General features: G+C 38.3%; 1 protein-coding gene across 4 annotated transcripts in view; it reads left to right on the top strand.

Moving 5' to 3' along the window:
* LOC135464585 (uncharacterized) overlaps positions 1-15,401 on the top strand; it is a 38,744-nt gene extending 23,343 nt beyond the window's left edge. For 2 of the 4 annotated variants that reach the window (XM_064742025.1, XM_064742023.1), the window contains 10 exons: positions 1,496-1,621; positions 3,661-3,803; positions 5,086-5,166; positions 6,133-6,232; positions 8,792-9,001; positions 10,061-10,404; positions 10,902-11,013; positions 12,248-12,331; positions 12,814-12,961; positions 15,264-15,401. In XM_064742025.1, coding sequence (XP_064598095.1) covers positions 1,496-1,621; positions 3,661-3,803; positions 5,086-5,166; positions 6,133-6,232; positions 8,792-9,001; positions 10,061-10,404; positions 10,902-11,013; positions 12,248-12,331; positions 12,814-12,935 — 1,322 coding nt within the window. In that variant the 3' untranslated portion in view covers positions 12,936-12,961; positions 15,264-15,401. Of the gene's footprint in view, positions 1-1,495; positions 1,622-3,660; positions 3,804-5,085; positions 5,167-6,132; positions 6,233-8,791; positions 9,002-10,060; positions 10,405-10,901; positions 11,014-12,247; positions 12,332-12,813; positions 12,962-13,424; positions 13,485-15,263 lie in introns of all 4 variants that reach the window. The other 2 variants (XR_010443666.1, XM_064742024.1) reach the window with 2 other exon arrangements.

Below are 15,401 nucleotides of genomic sequence, written 5' to 3'. Positions count from 1 at the left end.
GCTACGACGAACATGAAGCGTTTTTCAATGAATTTCTAATGCAGAATCTTCCAGCAGGTTTGCAATGCATGGTTTGGATGGTGCTGGGTGTGGTACTATTTTGAGTACATGGTAGTACACACTGAGGTTCTTTTACAAAAATCTATCGTGTTCTTTTCATACACAAAGTATATTTGAGACAGGCTTTTCAGAAATCTGGTTGAAATTTAACAATATACACAAAAAACATCTTTGAGACAGTCTGAAAGGCAATAACCATGCATTTACTCGAAGCAGTTTTGAGAGGCATTTTATGTATCTGGCTGAAATTCAACCGCGAGCCAAGCTCTTTCCATTAATATGACAAAATTCCAACCATATGGTTTTCATAAATTTAGCATAAGTTTAACAATGCACAAATCAGGCTGTACTTCACAAACTAAATCATTTTCAAAATGGTCATTTTCATGAAAAGTGAGGGAAATCTTCAGAATGAATACAACTAATGAAGAATTTCGTGATTTCATATTAATTCCAAATTCTTTGGAAATTTTATCGTGTTCATATGGTGATGATGGTAATGTCCAACCTGTTTTGCTGTGCAGGGTTTGCTGTGTTGTGTGTTTTCATTTGTCGTTCATAATGGAAAGGGGTGAAGGTGATCTTGGTGGTGAAAGTGATCTTGGTGGTGGAAGTGATCTTGGTGGTGGAAGTGATCTTGGTGGTGGAAGTGATCTTGGTGGTGAAAGTGATCTTGGTGGTGAAGGTGAACGTTGAAAGGTTATGTCAGGTTCATATCCTTCATGTTTGGTGACGGTTAAATAATGTTTAGCTGTTTGTAGAAAATTACAGTTATAAATGGTGACATTAAATTGTGTTTAATATATCACTCATATATTAATATATGAGTGAAATATATCACTGTAATAGTTAGTGAAATTTAACAAACATATTCAGATACCAATCAAAATAGCTTAGTGCAATCAGATACTACTAGCTTAATATTTGGAGATTTCCCATGTATTATGGTGTGTTGGTTTTCTGCAGAAGCTTCCCAGTTTCCTTAACTCCAACTTCAACCTGATTGTAGGTGTAAAATTTATTTATTTATTTATTTGATTGGTGTTTTACGCTGTACTCAAGAATATTTCACTTATATGACGGTGACCAGCATTATGATGGACGGAAACCGAGCAGAGCCCAGGGGAAACCCTCAACCATCTGCAGGTTGCTGTCAGACCTTCCCACGTATGTACAGGCAGTTAAACTTAACACCAAACAATAAATAAGTAAGTATGAATATAAAGTGCACATAAACCTACTATAGTTCAAAGTTCATGATGAATGATTTTCCTAATACTTACATTATAACGCACGGTAAAAAGTGACTGACCTGTGATTTGTTTCACCCTTAAATCAAAGACTAAGTTCTAAAAAACAGTATTCCGTGTGAAAAAAAAAAGAGTAAGAGGTTAAATTGTTCTCTGTGATGTCTGGAGAGCGTTGCTGTTTACAGACACAGACGCCCGTAGCGGTGACCTTGACGCCCAAATGTCCATCCACAGCTGGAGCTATACACCCAAGGACCAGGAGCAGTCACCACACTCACCACGGACACAGCGCAGCCTTTCAGAGAGCACAGGTAGGTTTGGGTTTGAGAGGCGCAGGGACAAATGTCAAGCCCCCAAAGAAACTTCAAAGAGCATGTACATATACCTTGATGTTTACATCTCCAATAACTGTAGCTAATAATTTTCTTAGATTTTGTATTCATGTTTAAGGACTTAGGCTGAGCTTGCTGTTGACACATCGAGATGTAGCTGTGTTTCATGTATGCATTTGCATGCTGTGTATACCTTAATGCTTTGTTAATGCATTATTAATGCTTTGTTAATGCATGTACTCATTAATGATCCCTGCATGAGACAGTCGTTGTGCTTTTCTTGCATATTGCTTCTCCCTGTCACAAAACTTAATTACCTCAAATTTCATGTATCCCCCCAGTAAGATTTCTAATTCTGCAAGTTTTTGATCTTAGAAAGGTGTTTGAGAGTTCTTTTGATGTTAGGTGTTTTGAGGTTTGTTTAGAAGATAGGATGATATCCTGTTTGAAATATGTAACCTTCAGCACCGACAGTGATATTTGTGTGACCTTTATTTGCCTCCAAAAAAAAGGAAAATGAAAGAAAATTTGGACGTATCTTTAGGTCAAGTACTGTACGGTATTTGGGTTTATGAAAGGAATTTCTCTCTCAGCTGTACTAGAATGCGTAGACTACATGTGCTTGCCCTTCCAGACGATTCCAGTGTAGATGGTGCTCATCTTGACGAATCCCATAATACTGATTCTGGAACAGGTTCTATCCAAAATGCAGACACTGCACAGGGAACATTACCCTACTCAGATCAGCTGAACTCAACCTTTAATTCATCCCGACCAGGGTCCAAATTGTCACAAAAATCTAGTGCCAAAAAATCCTCTGTCGATGACAATTTTTCGGTCCCTTCTGTGCATACGTTAACACCTCGCAGCTCCCAGCGGAGGGGTTCAGCGTTAACATCACACCCAATCATGGAAGAAACGGAAGAGGAGCTTACAGAAGCAGAAGCGGATAGTACTCTGGAAGCTGAAGACTTCACGGACGGCAATGAAGAATTTATGTCAGAGGGCTTAACACAGCGATCTTCCAGAGTGTCAAAAGTTTCAGCACATAGTGGACAAAGATCTGACAAGAGTTGGAGCAATATCCCACAGCCAAGAAAGTGCTCGTCACCGACAAATCAGAATATTTCAGTGAATGATGTCATCGACCAGGCTGTTGATCAGCTGTTTGAGCCAGTGACTGAACCAGAGACAGGTGAAAGTCTGCGCACATATAATGTATAACAGCCACCGATTGGTTAAGATGCTTTTCACTTGTGATATGTTACAGCCACTGGTTGGTCACCTTGTTTATCATTTGTGATGTATAACAGAAACTGATTGGCCCAAATGTTGTTCCTGTGCCTATGATGATTAACAAAAAGCACTGATTGGTCAAGTTGTCTTCACAAGTGATGTCCATGTGTAACAGCAACTGATTGGTCAAGAAGGTCTTCAGCTGTTCATGATGTTCAGTTATGACAGTTTTTGACTCTTCACTTGTTCTTCTGAAGAGTGAGATAATTGCAGGGTGAACCAGCACTGCATTTAATATGGTATCAATATTTAACATTATGTTCACTTAACCATGTGTTCTGACTTTCTTTCTCTTACAGGTTGTGTTTGTTCAGCTCACCTGTATTTCACTAATTTCTTATCTCTTACTAACTTTCACGTCTTATTTCATGTTGCTTAAAACAACGTTTTTGATGTTCTCCTATGGATGGCTGTGAGATTGTCACTCATGTAATTTGGGGAAGAGTGAATCTGCATATAAATTTCTAATATGTATTTTCCATCTTCCAGTGAATATAAGATGTGATTTACTTTTTTACAGCATTTTAATTCAGTGATTTGATCGATAACCGTAAAGTCTTCTTGATTTGGGACATTTGTTCCATGAGTAAGGTTTAATTGTTTGAGGCTGGAAACTTGGCCTCCCACTGTGTAGTAGTTACATAGTTACAAGCACCTGCTGAGATGAATAATAAGTTGATCGTTTTAGTACGTGAAATGATCAGAGCATTTTTGGGTTGCAGCACGATCCAGGCGGAGTTCAGACAAAGCATCGGTGTTGGCTGAGCAAGGTCTGATCGAAGCGCTGACTGAGCATGCCCAGAGGATTGCTGCTGATGTCCTGAATCAGGGTGATGCTGGCGTTAATTTGGCCGATGATATCAAGGTAATTTGGCAAAGCAGTTCTGGGTTTTGTGTTGCAACTTATCTTTTAGAATTTTTTTTGTATATTATATCATCTAGATCAAGTTGTCATGAATTTAATTTTGATCATTGTAGTATTTTTCTGATCACGACTTCAAAGTGTATTTCTTCAGTTGCAAGTGAACTTTGCTTACATTTCATCTTTGGAACAAAATTTGAACAGCTCTGTGTCACCTTAAGTTCAGTATTTTTCAAGTGACAAATTTTACTTGATTCAGATTGATTTGCCCACTACTAAGGGACACTTAATAGGTTTTGTGAAGTTTGATTAATTTCTTACCAGAAAAAGTATCATTGTTAGACCTTTGTGTTCTTCTGAAAGTAATTTTTTACATACTAAACTTTAAGTGAAATGCAGTTACTCCCAAAGAAATTGTCCAAAGATGTTCTAAAAATGTTTCAAAAATTCTACAATATTATCGGCAAATCAAAAGTAGCTACCTAGCTGCTTCCTTCATCGATCTGGCTTTACTAAGGAATGATTGAATGAATGATTATGGCTTAACACTACATTTTTACTAAGGAATGAATGAGTGAATGATTATGGCTTAACGCCACATCTTTACTAAGGAATGAATGAATGAATGATTATGGCTTAAAGCCACATCTGTACTAAGGAATGAATGAATGAATGATTATGGCTTAACACTATATCTTTACTAAGGAATGAATGAGTGAATGATTATGGCTTAAGGCCACATCTTTACTAAGGAATGAATGAATGAATGGTTATGTCGTAGCGCCACATCTTTATGAAGGAAAAAGTAGGCCTACAGTTTGCAAAGAAATCTTCTCATTTTCACGCAATGGCTATATCCTGAGGTGGTCTTATTTTCAGCTTGCCCTTACAAGTGACTGCAGCCTGCTGCCCAACATTGCAATTACATCTTTAGAAAGGCTTTCAAAGCTTTACTGGAGTTTTTGAAAAGTTTTCATTGAGACCTGTGCCTTTCGCATTTTGTTTATATAGTGGCAGACTTTATAATCACTTTTTGTTGTAGCCCAAAAGATTCATGATAAACCTAAAAATATAACAAAAAATATGATTCCAAAATAACTATATTGATAACAAAATAATTAATATTGTTGAATATTAATTCTTTTTCTTTAGCTGAATGAGTGAATCAATGATCATGGCTTGGCTTTACTTTGGCTGTCTTGAAGCCATGTTGTGGTGATTGTACAGTTGAATAGTGATGTGTATTTTGCTGATATCGTCCGTCCCCTGGTAATGGTTTTTGTAGACAGCTGCAGGACTGTGGATGGATCAGCACCCACAGGCTGTGTTATCACGCAGTCAGTCCGTACAGGAAGTCCCTGATTCTGTAAGACCTCTTTGTACAGCCTGGTGTGGTCAGTGTGAGCTGTTCGTGTTATCCTACTCAACCCAACCCACAGCTTTTTGTCCTGTGTCCAATAATCTGGAATGTATTTATACATCTTTTGCATTGTCATTGTGTACTGTATACTTACACATTCACTCAGTTACCTGTGGTTGGTCAGCTGTTCCATATCTTGTGCACTCACACTCAATTACCTGTGGTTGGTCAGCTGTTCCATATTATGTGTACTCACACTCAGTTACCTGTGGTTGGTCAGCTGTTCCAAATGTTCAGCATTTTTATACCTGCATGTTGATTGTGGTTGTTGGCTGTTTCATTTATTACACACGCACACTCTTCACCTTTCCAGCTAGCTGGGACTGGTTGGCTCTTCCATTTATTATACACACTCACTTTTACAGCTTTTTGTGGTGGGTTGACTGTGGCATATCTTACCTTCTGTGCTGTGTAATTTATTATGCACCCTGAAAGTTTTCCTCTGTTGTTGTTGGTTGGTGTATTCTGGAATTGTACTTATACACTTCTACCCCTCCCCCCCCCCCCCCCCCCCCACCCCACCACTCCCAATCACCTTCACAGGATTTATGTTTTCATGTGACACTTTAATATATATTATTGTAGAATAAGATATTTGGTGCGAGGCACTTTATGAAATTATGTGATGTCATATTCTGCATTCTAAGTCAGTTTCCTCATTTTAATGATTTGGGTAATGTTTGTATTGATTATTTCTGTAATTCACAGTTGCTTATCACAATTCTTAAAGTCTCATTTGAATTGAATAAAAAAAATTTTCTTTCACAATTTTCCTCAGGCTTTGGCTTGATTGACATACGAGTTGACATTTGAAGGTAAAAAATCCCAAAACGTTTCAGTTGAAACTGAAACATTTCATATTTAGAATACATTCCTAAACAGCTAAAAGTTTAGGTGTGAATTTCGTTGTAGTCTGCAGCAGAACAGATAGCTCGCTCACAGCATCGTAAAAGTGCAGATCCGTCAGTGGCAGAGTACAAGGAGCTTATTCGGAAAACTTTAAGTAGCGCAGGTAAGTAATAGCTCACCTGTTTGTTAAGTAGTGCAGGTATGTAATAGCTCACCTGTTTGTTAAGTAGCGCAGGTATGTAATAGCTCACCTGTTTGTTAAGTAGTGCAGGTATGTAATAGCTCACCTGTTTGTTAAGAAGTGCAGGTATGTAATAGCTCCCCTGTTTGTTAAGTGGCGCAGGTATGTAGTAGCTCACCTGTTTGTTAAGTAGCGCAAGTATGCAATAGCTCACCTGTTTGTTAAGTAGCACAGGTATGTAGTAGCTCACCTGTGTGTTAAGTAGCACAGGTATGTAATCGCTCACCTGTTTGTTAAGTAGTGCAGGTATGTAATGGCTCATCTGTTTGTTAAGTAGCACAGGTATGTAATAGCTCACCTGTTTGTTAATTAGTGCAGGTATGTAATAGCTCACCTGTTTGTTAAGAAGTGCAGGTATGTAATAGCTCCCCTGTTTGTTAAGTAGTGCAGGTATGTAATAGCTCACCTGTTTGTTAAGAAGTGCAGGTATGTAATAGCTCACTTGTTTGTAAAGTAGTGCAGGTATGTAATAACTCACGTGTTTGTTAAGTAGCACAGGTATGTAATAGCTCACCTGTTTGTTAAGTAGTGCATTTATGAAATAGCTCTTATGTTTGTTAAGTAGCGCAGGTATGTAGTAGCTCACCTGTTTGTTAAGTAGCGCATGTATGTAATAGCTCACCTGTTTGTTCGTATGCTGCTCCACACCAAACTCAAAATTGTTTCATATGTGGGATGACATATAGAGGTTTAAGGGTGGAGGGAAGAAGACAGAATCTGGGGGGGAAAAACAACTCTTGATAAGTTGAATCCAGGACAAGAGCCCAGCCAGACATACAGCCTGAGTGTGAGCCTCACGAACAAAACTCCTGCAGGATGATATCCCCAGCAAACAAAGCCCCCACCATCTGACATAACCCACAAACGTATAACAGACACAGCCTGTAAAACGTGGTATTTATTAAATTGTTGACGGATATTTTCACTTGGCTGTCGCATACAACTTACCACTTTAAAATGTACATGTACATGTATTAATTGCCAGCAAAACTACAACAAAAACGGCCGATATCTGGTATCGAGCTATTATTCAGCACCTTTTCCTGAAGAAAGTCCCTAGGCATCTGTCACATCTTTATCTGATCACAAAAATTAATGGCAGACCATAATTTAATTTGCTGACCTCTTTCAGCATGCTAGACACGTGTCATCAACCATTTTAATATAGCATGCAAACTAGGGTTTCTGGCTACTGCATGTGTTTTTGGAAGAAGAGCCTACAAAAAGTACAAAAGTTTAAGGCAAATTGCAGAAAAGCAGTCATTGGAATATTTGCCTTATGTGTACTCTTCTTCTCAAACATGAGTGGAATGACGATCAATCATTCTGTACCCTTGAGAGACAATAGCTAATTCCGACCTCGTTCTCAGCAGAAATACACTATGGACATTACCCATTTATAAAACTCAGGTGTAGTGTAAATTCATCTGGAGTTGTGCAAGAAGGCCATTTTGACTTCGTGCCTGCAAGCACCTGGATAGATTTAAATCGTCATGTTGTCTTCTGTATGAGTAAGAATTCCATTGACAATATTTATGGTAATCAAACCATTTCACATATACTTTAAACCACGACAACTATTTTTGCTATATAAAATTTGTTGTTATTAAAATCTGAAATGTGACTTCAAGGGAAAAGGTTGAAGTTTTTTCAGACAAGCAGGGCTTTTGTCTGTTGGGCTTGCAGCCCCACATATTAAAAAGAGATGACCTTTCAAACAACATCGAGTGTGTCACACAACACCATGGCCGGTACGTCACACCACAATGAGCGCTGTCTGCAGTGCAAGAGCATGACTTGCATGGTTTTTCTTAGCTCAGCTTTATAGATATGCAAGAATGGCGTTCTGTTTGATAAATCGTTCTCTGCATGTCTACGGTGTATGAGGTTTAAATCACCATATGCCCTCCTCGCAGATAACTTAGAGTAGAATCTCTGAGTCACATGACTTGTGGGTTCGAATTCATTTCTAGACAGGGAATTTTCAAGAAACCCCTGCTTCTAGTTTTGTTTGTGTTTGATAGCAATGAGCTAGCAGACAACAGTGCAGCTGGAGACTAGTTGTACTGAATGCACATTTATATGACATACACCAAACTTGGAAAAGCACATTGTTCTTTATAACTTGTCAGTGGCACTCTATATAACTTGTCAGTGGCACTCTATACAACTTGTCGGTGGCACTCTATACAACTTGTCAGTGGCACTGTATACAACTTGTCAGTGGCACTCTATATAACCTGTCAGTGGCACTCAGGTCTCCTCCACAAGTAATATACAGGCTACCATCTGTTCTTGGATTTGGCAGAAAACAACAGTTTTAAAAATCAATGAATACCAGAAGTAATGGGTTGGGGGGGGGGGGGGGGGGGGGAATATTACATCTAGATACATGTATGAGATGCAATCATTGACATTGACTGGAACAATAACATTTACCTGTGCAATGGACTTGAGAATAATGATCGTGTATTTTACCAGTTGCCAAACAGATGGGGATCGAGGATGGAGTATTGCCAGATGACACAGAGATCAGCCCAGAGGTGATGGACGCCTTGACCAACCAGTCACTGACCCCCGATGATCTGGAGGTGGTCCAGACAGAAAGTGGGCGGAGCATCATCCAGGCTAGGTCAGCGGCATCCTCTCCACTAAAAGAAGGGCACCTGTACCAGCCAGCTCCAGGCAAAAGTAAGCTCCCCTTTTCCTCCCCTCTTAATTGCTTCAGTATTATCCAGATGAAGATGTTTTACAGATATTTTGTTGAAGTACTGCTGTGTAATAATTATTACAGAGACAACTTAGGCCTGGGATCATATGCAGTTATGATTGGAAATGTGTCAAGAATGGGTTGTTGGTGTGCATGCATGCTGCTAAAGGTTTGTATACATGAGAGATTAAAACCCAGCCCCACTCAACTGGAAGCAAGGGTTTTCTTCCACTCAACATGACCGTTGGCTGGGGTCATAAGTACTCATGCATGCGAAGTAACAATGCCACTAAACTGGAATTGTTAGATATATGTAGTTTAATCTTGAGTGAGTCCTTGGGGTTTAACGTTGTGCTTAACAATTTTTCAGTCATATGACAAGGAAGCAATCCTTAGAGTGCATGTAATGTGCCTCCTTGTTGCAGGACGGATTTCCACCGCTCTTTTATCTAGTGCTGCTTCAATGAGACGCCTTACCGAAGGCAAGTAAGCCGCACCACCCCAGCCGTTATACTGTTCAAACTCAGCTAGGCGTTGCACTATCCTTTTAATGCTGAATGCCAAGCGCGGAAGTTACAACTTCCTCTTTTTAGGTCTTAGGTGACTTGACCCAGGATTGACCCTGGATCTACCGCTCCCGAAGCGGACTGTTCTATCGGGGCCGATCCTCAATCGTGAAGTTGTTTGCTTATCCTGAGCTGTGACTAACTGCAAATGATCAGTTGAGTTGAATAGTCCTGTGTTAAGCACTGGTTCATGCTGAGCTATATTGGCCCTATGCTTATTGGCCCCATGCTTGCAATCATTTGCTCTGACACACACTGTTAATTCGGTTTTTGCTGGGAAAGAAATTTTGATAATTCCCCATTTTACACGTACAGTGTTCTCAGATAACTGGAAATGGTTGGTTAGAACCAGGGCTATTAAGGTCATCTTGCATAAACTTCTGTTTGCAGGAACTTTACTCTACAGGTGAAAAGGAAACAAAAAAAACATTTAACCAAAAATGTCACCTGTATCTAAAACTGTACCTGTTGTAGATGGCAGCCATCCTTCTTCAGCTAAATCTTCCAAACCACCGATCTCAATACCAAACGACCGACAAACAACGGCAGACATTGGTGAATTGGATGTGCTCAACTTCGGGTTCGCTGAGCAGGAGAACCAAGAGGGAGGTCTGTCGCCACAGAAAACAAGCCCCGCCCACTCTGCAAAATCACGTCGGCTAAGTGATCAGTTGTCCGTTCCTGACACGGAGGTTAAGGCACCCTCTGGGAAGAGGTCGCAGGGATCTGGAACATCTCAGAGGTCGGAGAAATCGAAAGTATCAAACAGTGCGAAAACACCAGAACAAGAGCTGGCAGACTTGATGAAGGAATTGCATGTGAGTCAAGTCTGTTGATCTAATTTCAAACATATCTGCATGCCATTTAGAGACAATACAGGGAAGCACTTTTCATGCAGAAAAACCTTATCAACCTCTGGTATCATGTCAACTCTTTATTTGACAATTTTTAGAATTTTACAAATATACAAAGTACATACATGTATGTATTGTTTGTGTGTGTGTTGTAACATATTCAGGCTACAACACTACTTCCAGATGTGAACATGTGAGAAAGGGCAAAAAACAAATAAATAAATATTCGTTGGTGTCTTCGTTGGTGATAATATGTCAAAATGGTTTTATTTTGTCTTTTTAACAAATTGTTTGTGGCTTGTCTACCAAAGAGAAAACCAGAAATTGTTTATAGCCACCAAACACCTTAGTGAATTTTGTAAGTGTAGTTTAAATATGGGTTGAGAAATTAAGATAATACTTTTCTATGTCTATAAACAGAGCCAGCTAGTCACAGTTTAGCCATATCCCATTTATTTCAGGTGGACTCCCCTGGAGATAAGACGCCATCTAGTGGAAAGAAAAGCAAGAGCTCTGTGAAGAGTCAGAAAGTCTCACGGAACAGTCTTGATGGAAGGGATGAGTTTGTTGTAGGTGAGTTTTGGTAGCTGGCACAGCATTTTGTTTTTCAGAGTAATCTCTCAGACCTTCCCCTCCCTGGCGTGTTATCTGGCAACCAAATGGCTGGGTAGCTGGACCATTAAAATGGTTCAAATACAACAACAACGACACCCCATAAGCTCAGAAAGGTGATGTAAGTGAATTTTGATTGGCTCATTAATGTCTGAAGGTGACATTGGTGACTTTGGAAAACAGGAAGATGTCTGAAGGGAAGTCATGCTATGGAGAATCTGTCAGATTTAACTTCAAATACACAATGTGTCTGTTGTCGTTTTTCAAAACTGAAATGTTTCAGGTTATGTTTCGAGGAAACACACAGGAATGACTCATCCACATCTGCAGCTATCAACTCATTTTCTAAATGTTAAGTCACTTTCGCATTTTAGAAGGTTGCCATTTTTTTAATGGAAATATTGCGGGATCTCACTTTACACGGGATCTGGTTGCTAATTTTCGCTCAACAGCCCTTTAACCTAGCAGAAGCATGCTGTCTACATTAAATATCTGTTTTATTTAAATTCTGCATTTGACATCGTGTCCCCATTCACACTAGCTTATGGTAAAAACAATGGAGAAACTGAAAATTCCAAGTAAAAAGTGTTACTTTAAGAGCTTGCTATTTTATTGGTCGTGAAAAGCAGAAATTTCACCGCGAATGGGTGCTAATTTGATTACGGCTGCTTTGTTGTGGCAAGTGTAGTGGTGGGTATCCTGAAATGCGAATGTCACTTACGTGTATTGTGATATGGCCTGAACATCGCTCCCTGTGTTATTCTTTCTACTGCCTGATAAGAGTGGGTTGTTTGTGTTATTCTAATACTATAATTCTCTGACCTTTTCACATGTTTGCAGTTTGTGTATTTAAACATGTTCTTAAGGCATTATCATGTGTAGACTGATAAAATTACTTTCTCTGAAGGCATTTAGAGAAACTATATATATATATATATATATGTGTGTGTGTGTGTGTGTTATATTTTTGTTTTAATGACAAGTCTTACATAAACTGCTGAATCTAAAAGACTTTAGATCATCTAAGCCTTTTATGTTCTATGTTCTTTTCACATTGAAAAAAAATCCTTTCCTACATGTATTTTTAAATCTTTCACTCTTTTTTAGTCGCCTTATTTATTTGGTTGCAGTTTGTGTGTATTTTGTTTGTTTCCTTTGCTCTTCTTATTTCATGTGTGTGTTTTAAAATAAACAGGCAAAGTTGAAGACAAGAAAGAACTGGAAAAATTATATGCCCCCATAGAACCGCCACCCCCAAAGAATGTCCCGAAAGCTGATGGTAAGATGGTCCATGGGAGGCTAACCAATGGGATGGCCTTAAATTGTTATCTTTGTCCCACTCTCATCAATGAATGTAGAGGTCTTTTTCTATACTGTAACAAATTGCTCCCTATGCTTCACTGTTGACCTTTTTTCCTTGGCGATAAAATGCAATAAAAGACAGAATAACATTCTGTTCTGAAAATTCTGTTTTTGGAAATACCTTTAACTTATGATTTACAATATTTATATAATACATATTTACCATTTAAAAGTATAATCTGTTGTATCCTTTTTATTAATATACATCAAATTGTTCTTACTCGTTTGATTGTGGCTCTTTGTCTCAGGAGGTTGGCCAAAGCATGTTTCATATTTTCTATTGGGCAGTACCCAGTTTCCTTCTTTTCTATATCAGGCTAGCATCTTTCATGTAAGAGTGTAATATTTTAAATGAGGTTGTAAACCATCAGTCAGATAAATAAATTTTTCATATTTCAGGGAAACCCAAATTGAAGAAAAAGTCCAGGAGCTTCTGTAAAAACAGGAAAAAAAGGAAAGAAAAAGGGAGAAGAAGCCCCAGTCTGCGTCTGTGTCATCACAGGAAGTGCCCGCTGATGTGATGGTCGTCCTTAGCAACAAGGATAAGGTAAGGTCATGTGATAGTCACATGAGCAGATCATGTGATGGTCATGTGTCTGTGCACATGTTAAGATGAATCCAGTAAAAGTGATGCAGTGTGTGAGAAAATGTACCCTGATGTACTTATCTCAAATATTCTTCTATTTCTAACAAAGGAACAGTTTGGAAAGCTTTGCTCCAAAAATCATTTTTAAACTAACCAGCATTCAGATTCAGACTCCTTTTCTAAGTTTATTCTGAGTTCATTTAGTGGGCTGCTATGAAAAACCTTATAAGTATAAAAGTGTTCATTGTTATTTTCCAAAATATGTTTTTTATATGGAAATTATTATTCTGTGGGACAAGACCTGAATAATCACTAAGGCATGAGGACCGGAATATACCACTACATATCATAGGCTGGTCATCTGAAACGCAAGTTGATAAATCAATCAATCAAATATTAATCTGTTTGTGATGTGCTGTTCTAGACAAGTACTCCAGACATACCCGTATCAGAAAATCAAGAAGAAAGTTCCAAATATGGATCGGTAATTTTGAATGTATTTATGTGTGGTTGCAGGGTTAAAATTGATTTGGATCTACTCAGTCTAACAATCTAACAAGGAACGCCATGTGTGCTAAGTTATTCAGTTATGTGTATCAAGGCTAAGATGCCTACATCCCATGTCATAAGAGTATGCCACTAGATAATGAACATATCAGAGAGATGCCAGACATATTTATTGTGTGCCTCATTGCGATGCACACTGAAAGACACCAGACATGACACCCCATCCAGTCACAGATTACTGACACAGCTCTGACCAGTACTACTTATTTCAAATTTTTCTGAGTTCAAAATTTGAGCTAGATTTAAACCATTGATCATGTCTACACATGGGGTTGAACCCTGATCTCCCACATGTATGCAAACCTAATGCTCTCACTGTTCAACCAGTGTTCTGGAGTATGAGTTGTGTGTGTGAATGATAAAATTCACACAGAGAAATTAAAGCCTGTTAAAACTATTTCAATGACGTGGTAAAATTATGTATGTGAAGTACACTTCATGTAATTTCATCATTACGGATTTTGGAAGGTCTCAAATATTGAAACTGAGGACCAGGAACATCTGTACTAAAACCCATATTATATGTAATGTTGTTTTGACTGATTGATTGATAGACTTTATTTAACTACACTAACAGTGTTGATTTGTTGTGATTTCTGTGTTATTTGTGTGTGATATAATACTGGTGTAGAGAACTGATGCCAGGTGCGTGTTTGGAACTGAAACATACCTAGTCGCCCTACCTGTACCCAGGGGACGACATGTCACTGTCACAAAATGAATTTCCCTATTTTTCAAAATTTTTGTATTTAATTGAAACATAGTTAATGAAGAGTTGCAAATTACTTTAGAGTTTTGGGTTCTTTGATCCATTTTAAAATATTATGGCTGTTTTTGTCCTAAGTTTGGATTTGACATTGATATTGTTATTCTACTGTACATATGCTAACTACAGCAACAGGTATGCTATAGGTATTCTAAGGTAAGCAGTACTTCCAGAATGCTAGCTCCTTCACAAGTATTTCAGAGTATAGTGCTCTAACTATTTTGTGAGTTTCTTTCTTTGTGGAACCATTGAACTGGGAGAAATTAAAGATATAAGTAATATCTTTAATTTGTATGCCCTTATACCATAATTCGTATAAAATTTGGAACAGGTATTAGTGGTGTTGAATAGTAGAATATGACATTTCTTCACTAGCCTTTTGGAAAAGTAAAGATATAAGTATGTTGTTCATTAGATGGTCTCATCATGTGAGAAAAAAGAAACTCAATATTCCTGCTAGAATTACATATATACTGGCTAAAATGAGCAGACCAGGTGTCCCATAAATTAGAAGAAATAGGGTACTTATGATTATAGGAAGGCAAAACGTGAAATATAGAGTTGTCCCTGTCCAGTGAAAGTACAATGCTGATTTCTGATGTCCTTTGCTAAGTTTTACTGTATAAAAGACATTCATGGTCGCCTGATTCAAGCATGATATAATTATTGACAAAAATTGGGCTTCTTACTTAAAGTGATTTTTTTTTTTTTTCGAAGTGAGAGGAGTGACGTTGTGAACGTGAATCTGAGAAGTCGTGTTGTAAGGCCTGATTTTATCTTTATAATAGGTGTGAATTTTACTCAAAGGGTTGCTTTCGGCTACAGTTTTGAGTTTCCTCATATTATTTTGTTGTGAAAAATGTCAGTGTTCATTTGATATTTACAAATGGAAAAAAAAATGGAAATTTGTTTAATCATTTTTGATTTCAGGAACCACTTTCCCCGGCTCCCTCAAAATCTGGATCAGAAGATATTGATTTTGTCTTCGTTCGTGACGATGAATCTGTTCCTGAACCAGAAGTTCCAAAATCTCCAAAATCGGCTAAATCTGCAGTTCCCTCCCCTGCT

Source organism: Liolophura sinensis, chromosome 4 (genome assembly GCF_032854445.1).
Source record: "Liolophura sinensis isolate JHLJ2023 chromosome 4, CUHK_Ljap_v2, whole genome shotgun sequence".
In the NCBI taxonomy this organism is placed as follows: domain Eukaryota; kingdom Metazoa; phylum Mollusca; class Polyplacophora; order Chitonida; family Chitonidae; genus Liolophura; species Liolophura sinensis.
The sequence above is the reverse complement of the archived record's forward strand: the minus strand, read 5'-3'. Positions and strand labels throughout refer to the sequence as shown.